This window comes from Cebus imitator, unplaced genomic scaffold (genome assembly GCF_001604975.1).
Source record: "Cebus imitator isolate Cc_AM_T3 unplaced genomic scaffold, Cebus_imitator-1.0 Scaffold93, whole genome shotgun sequence".
Taxonomy (NCBI): Eukaryota; Metazoa; Chordata; class Mammalia; order Primates; family Cebidae; genus Cebus; species Cebus imitator.
The window spans coordinates 6,609,299-6,615,505 of NW_016107408.1; the positions used below are offsets into that span (position 1 = coordinate 6,609,299).

Here is a 6,207-nt window from a genome sequence, read left to right on the forward strand (position 1 = left end):
TTTTAGTAGAGACGGGGTTTCACCATGTTGACCAGGATGGTCTCGATCTCTTGACCTCGTGATCCACCCGCCTCGGCCTCCCATAATGCTGGGATTACAGGCTTAAGCCACCACGCCCAGCCTACTGAGTTTCTTATAAAGTAAAAGAGGTAGGATTCATGAGTATTTCTAGACGAGGTTTAATAAAGTCGAATCTATAATCCACCTGGTCACTAGCAGCATGATCCATTAGGAATTCCTACGCCCATGAAACAAGCCCCCTCCCCTCTGCACCTTTTGCTTCCCAAGGTGCCTCTTTGGTGTAGCATCACCCCCTGTAGCATGGAAATGATCTCCTGAAGGGGCGGGGCTGGCTCTCTCTGACAGACATCAGAATGCTGTCTGCTAATAACCAAGTGGCCATCCTAGGCTCAATCCAGATACACTTCTGGTGATTTCACCTGTGCAGGCTCATTTCAGGGGTTAGGAAGACAGACCTTGTTTCATTGCAGAGGGAGAAAATGAGGCAGTGACTTGGTCAAGGTCATTCGGAGTAGGTGATAGCCAGGAAGAACACCCAAGGGTTTTGACTTCCAATCACAGTAGAAAACACACGCCCCTCATCTGGGGAAAGTGCCCTTGAGCCAGGCGGCAGACAGACAGAAGCACAATCAAGACACTGAGGCCCAAGAGTCAGGGGAAAATCAAGGGACAAAGAATAAAATCGTAGAACAGCTGTTAAGAGTCTACATGTGCTGTGATCCTATCTGAATAAAATGCAATTTAGATTCACTGAGTCCCACATCATGGTTAACCTTATATAACTTCTTCATATTACATCACTAAGAGCAATTGCTTTTAAAGGGCCGGGCACCTAGACAAGTGAGACAAACTTCACGTGCCACAATGCTACACCTAAATAGCTTTCCCCATGGAAATGCTGGCCAGAGTAGGAGCCAAAAATAAACTGAAAAGCCAATTCCCGAGGGATCTGTCATCAGGAATGTTTTTCACACACAGCCTCATAAAAGCAGGGTGATCACAGACAGCCCTAATTTAGAGGCATTATATCTAAAACCTGGTGAAACCCTGAATGTCATGGCAACTTAAAACAAAAGACAATGCAAAAGAGATGAGAAAACACACAAAAGCTAAAGCATAAATGGTTCGCCTCCGAGACGAAGGCTGAACTTGAACTGACAGACAGCAGTCCTGCTCCCTTCCGGACAGGGGGCCGTTCTGCCCAACCATGACAGGTGGAGACCAGAAGGACCCACCATGTCTAGCCAGTGCGCATGAAGATTTAAGTAGCTGCTGGCATTTGGCTTTATTACAAAATTTTACTCAACGAATGACCAGTGATGGGGAAGGGGCAAGCCTCTTCTAAGGAGATCCAGGGCCAGATGGACCGAGTTTCAAGTGGATACATGGGCTACCTCACTGAAGGGGTCAGAAGACAGGAGAAAGGAAGGAGCATATAAAGCTGCACTGGCCACTTGCTCTTTCTGAGTCCTTAAGAAGCTTAATTTTGGTGGCTGGAAGCCTCAGGAACACAACCATAAATTCCATAGCTTCATGGAAGAACTTACTTTGTTTCTGTTGCTATTTTCATGAAGGTGGCAGGGAAAGGACATGACTTGCTGCCCAGTCTCTTCATCTCTCTTTGTAAATCTGTTCACTAAAAACTTGAGACTAAGATTAGATCTTTACTCATTGCCCTCCAATTTACAGTGAAAATTACAAAAATATGCCACACCTCCCTCCAACTTGCAGTGAGAACTACAAAAATACGCCACACCCTATGAAACACTCCACATTAAATAGATACTATTAAAAAAATCTGGCCAGGCGCAGTGGCTCATGCCTGTAATCCCAGCACTTTGAGATGCCGAAGCGAGCGGATCATGAGGTCAAGAGTTCGAGACCAGCCTGGCCAATATGATGAAACAATATAAAAATTAGCCAGGTGTGGTGATGTGTGCCTACAGTCCTAGCTACTCGGGAGGCTGTGGCAGAAGAATTGCTCGAACCTGGGAAGTGGAGGTTGCAGTGAGCCAAGACCACGCCACTGCACTCCAGCCTGGGCAAGAGAATGAAATCTCATCTCAAAAAAAAAAAAAAAAAAGTCAATGGGGAGGGGCACGGTGGCTCATACCTATAATCTCAGAACTTATGGAGGCCGAGACAGGTGGATCACTTGAGGCCAGGAGTTCAAGACCAGCCTGGCCAACATGTCAAACTGCTGTCTCTACTAAAAATACAAAAATTAGCCAGGTGAGGTAGCGCATGCCCATAATCCCAGCTATGCAGGAGGCTAAGGCATGAGAATCACTTGAACCTGCGAAACTGAGGTTGCAGTGAGTTGAGATCATGCCACTGCACTCCAGTCTGAGTGACAGAGAGAGACTCTGTTTTTTTTTTTTTTTTTTTAACTCACACACAAAAATTTCAATAGATAGCAGCTTAAAAAAAAAAAAAAGTTTCTCAAAACTGTCACTACTGTAGTCCCAGCTACTTAGGAGGCTAAGGCAGGAGGACTGTGTGAGACCAGGAATTCGAGGCCACCTAAGCAACACAGTGAGACCTCCATCTCAAAAATAATAAACAAATCAGTAACCTAAAAAAAAAAATCTGCCACTACATTATTCTATCAATATTTGGGTTCTAGGCCAGGCGCAGTGGCTCACGCCTGTAATTCTAGCACTTTGGGAGGCTGAGGTGGGTGGATCACCTGAGGTCAGGATTTCAAGATCAGCCTGGCCATCATGGTGAAACCCCATCTTTAAAAAAAAAAATTGAAAAGAACAAATAATAATAATTGGGTTCTAAAATCTCATAACTAGATTAAGTCAATCTTGGTCTAATGGTTTTTCCTTTACAGCATACTGTCACCTTGTTGGAATTTATAAGGAGCAGGAGGTGAGAAGAAAAATCATCCTAAGCTACAGTGCTGCAAGGTCCCAGGACCCACCCTACCACCCTGGTTGGTGGTAACAGACCAGGAGACATTCAGCTAATCACTCACCTGTGTCTATAGCTCATAGTATCAGACCTACCAATCAGGTATAAACTCCACCCTCCAAAACAAACATTCTAAATCCTAAAAGAACTGAATCTTGCCACCCATAAAACGGCATTACATTTCATCACTTCCTTGGAATTCCTATGTCCCTTGGCTTTTGCTAAGCCCCAGAAGCTACAGTGACAAAATACTACCACCGGAGCCACAAGACCAATTTCAACAAATTCAAAGCAAGTCACAGGAGGCCAGCTGCAAAATCTATCCAAAGTAGTGCCTCAAAGGTTTTTTGTTTGTTTCTTTGTTTTGACAGAGTTTTTTTCTTGTTGCCCAGGCTGGAGTGCAATGGTGTGATCTCGGCTCACTGCAACCTCTGTCACCTGGGTTCAAGTGATTCTCCTGCCTCAGCCTCCCGAGTAGCTGGGATTACAGGCATGTGCCATCATGCCTGGCTAATTTGGTATTTTGAGTAGAGATGGGGTTTCTCCATGTTGGTCAGACTGGTCTCGAACTACCAACCTCAGGCGACCCACCCGCCTTGGCCTCCCAAAGTGGTGAGATTACAGGCATGAGCCACCGCGCCCAGCCATTGTTTTCTATTTAACTCCAAAATAGGTATTTTGGGTCAAATTCTGTATAATTACACATGGTGCAGGAGGCAGACGGAACATAACTGTAAACAAAGTTAACCACCAAAGTCAAGACAGACGGTAACAACAACTGATAAACATGGCGGCTCCCAGTAGTGAGCTGGGCCTGCCTCCCTGAGTGCCAGGGCAGGAGGCCACAACACAGGATGCTGCAGTCAAATGAGCTGCGTTCCAAAAGTCACAAACCGCTAGAGTAGATGGGTGGTGAAAAACATTCTTAAAAACTAACAGAGTGACACCAGCAATCATCTGGTGTCACACAATATACAGAGTAATAACTCTCTTTTCCTGACATAATACTGGGTAATTTTTAATTAGCATTCTGCTGCAAAAAAGTAGCATTTTCCAAATACTCTTGCAAATGGACTGATAATTTTCTTTCCAAGTCTCGGAGCTGTTGCCTGATTTGCATTTCTCTGAGGGGAGATAGGGTCCTGTGTGTGGAATTGTGTCTGTGGATGTATGTGCATTTGTGAGAAAAAGACCCTGCTGGCATCAGCAATCACTTGTGCCACTAGGAAATGGATCACGGGCTCTTCTCTGGAAGAAAAGTCCACTCTTCTCTGGAGTGGACTTTTTTCCTGCTCAAGCCGATGCCACAGACCCCTTTGTAATTTGGCATGAAGCCCCATTCCTCTGTAGTCTTTGTCTCCCACTGTGTGAGAAATCCAGATCAACTTCCAAAGTGCCCTCCCCTGAAATCAGACCTCTCAACCTCCCAGGGACCTAAAACAGCATAGGCCTGAGTACCGCTTAGAAATGTTTTCTTGAAGGGGAGGGGAAGTAGAAGAGGAAGAATGGGTGTGAGATACAGGGGTGTGTGTGTGTGTGTCAATTACTGATAGGAATTCACACACAGGAAAACAAGCCACCAAACCGACCCTGGTTCAAGGTTTCAGGTTTATGATGACAAACCCTTTTGTTTTGCGAAACTGCTATATTCACCAGCATCACCCCAAAAACCATATGGGAGTCTGAGCTCTGCTTAACAGCCTCAGGTCAAGAAAAACCCTTCAGATTTCCAAATTGGTGACTCTCTTCTACCAGGGTTCTGGAATATTTTTTTCAAGGAGTCCAAATGCACTTAGGAGTCACCAATCCCGGTCGCAGCTGTCAGAATCCCCCCAGTACTATTCATATCGGGGCTCTCATTGCTAAGGATGTTACTCAAAGTTCCCGCAGCAATTAAAATGAAGCAGCAGTGTAAAACAAAAAGAGGCTGGGTGGCTTCACCATAAGGCAGCCTGTCATCTAGTGAACTTCTTGGGTTGGGCTGGGATTTTCACCTCTATCTTTGTTTTGGAATGCCCACAACGCCTCCCTGCACGGACCCGGCACGGCCTTCATTTCTGGATGCACGATGCAGCACCCAGCTCCTTGGGGGTCAGCAAAACGCCGTACTGGTGTAATGCCGAACGCGCCCCAGAGCCTGAGAAGTCCCCACAGGAGTCGGTCCACGTCTCTAATCTCGAGGCAGACACCACAGCATAGCATGGCTTAGAAGTCCCCTCAAGTCGGGAGACCCAGGGCCCGCCCAGTCCCGGGCCAGCAGTGCCCGGCTGGCGTGTGCGCCCAGGGCTGCTGCAATGACTCTGCATGGAGCATACCCTCCACTGGGGCTGTCCTCCCGTCTCGGCCACTGCAGTGGCACTGCTCCGGGAAGGGCCCTGCACGCCGTCCCTCCCCGGCGTCGGCCGGGCCGCCGACCCCCTGCCGCCCAAGCCGCCCGGCCCCCCCCCCGCCGCACCTTGGTCTCCTTCACATGCTGCTTGACGCCCTCCGGGTACCACTGGACGCGCACGTAGCCGCGGCGCAGCGGGCTGGCCCGGCCCTCCTCGTGGCCCGCGCCCCCGGCCTCGGAGCAGCCCGAGCTGCCGCGGCCCTCTTCCTCGCCCTCCGAGTCCGAGTCCTCGCCGTGGATGAGGCGCACCAGCCCGAAGTGCACGGAGCCGCGGTAACGGCCCGACACTAGGTCGTGAGAGAACAGCAGGCGCTGCGAGCCGGCTTCGGGGCCGGAGTCCGAGGACGGCCCAGAGGCCGAGTCTGAGGCGGGCGTCGGCGCCGGCGCCGAGGTCGGGGTCGGGACGGGGACTGCGGCCGGGGCCGGGACAGCCTCCGGGGCTGGGGCCGGGGCCTGGGTGGGAGCGGGAGCTGCGGGCGTCGGGGCTGCAGGATCCGCCATAACTGCTCTGCGCGAGTGTCGGGCGGCGGCGGCAGCGGCAGCAGCGGCGGCGGCGGCGGCGAACGAGGCGCGGGGAGGCGGGGCCAGTGGGCGCCGGGGGCGGGGCCACGCCGCGCTGACGTGTCCCTGCGTGGCGCCGTCGTCAGGGAGCCGGGATGCAGTTGCTAGGAGCCACCGCCTCGTCGCTAGGGGACGCTGAAGATGCCGCGGCGGGCGGGGGCAGGATGGAATCCACTGAGGAGGGGCAAGGACAGAGATGATTCAACAAAAGGAAGCGAGAAGGGGCGGAGACTCGGGAGGAGGAAGTGGGGTGGCCACCGAGGAAGAGGGGAGTGGTCGGGGTGGGGCAGAGGATGGTGGAGTGGCTGTCAACAACT

General features: G+C 50.7%; 1 protein-coding gene across 3 annotated transcripts in view; it reads right to left on the bottom strand.

Annotated features, from left to right (window-relative positions):
* UBE2O (ubiquitin conjugating enzyme E2 O) overlaps positions 1–5,932 on the bottom strand; it is a 64,376-nt gene extending 58,444 nt beyond the window's left edge. For all 3 annotated transcript variants that reach the window (XM_017535829.2, XM_037741066.1, XM_017535828.2), the window contains exon 1: positions 5,396–5,932. In XM_017535829.2, the coding sequence (XP_017391318.1) occupies positions 5,396–5,830 (435 nt within the window). In that variant the 5' untranslated portion in view covers positions 5,831–5,932. The remainder of the gene's footprint in view (positions 1–5,395) is intronic.
* Between the last annotated feature and the right edge of the window lie 275 nt (positions 5,933–6,207).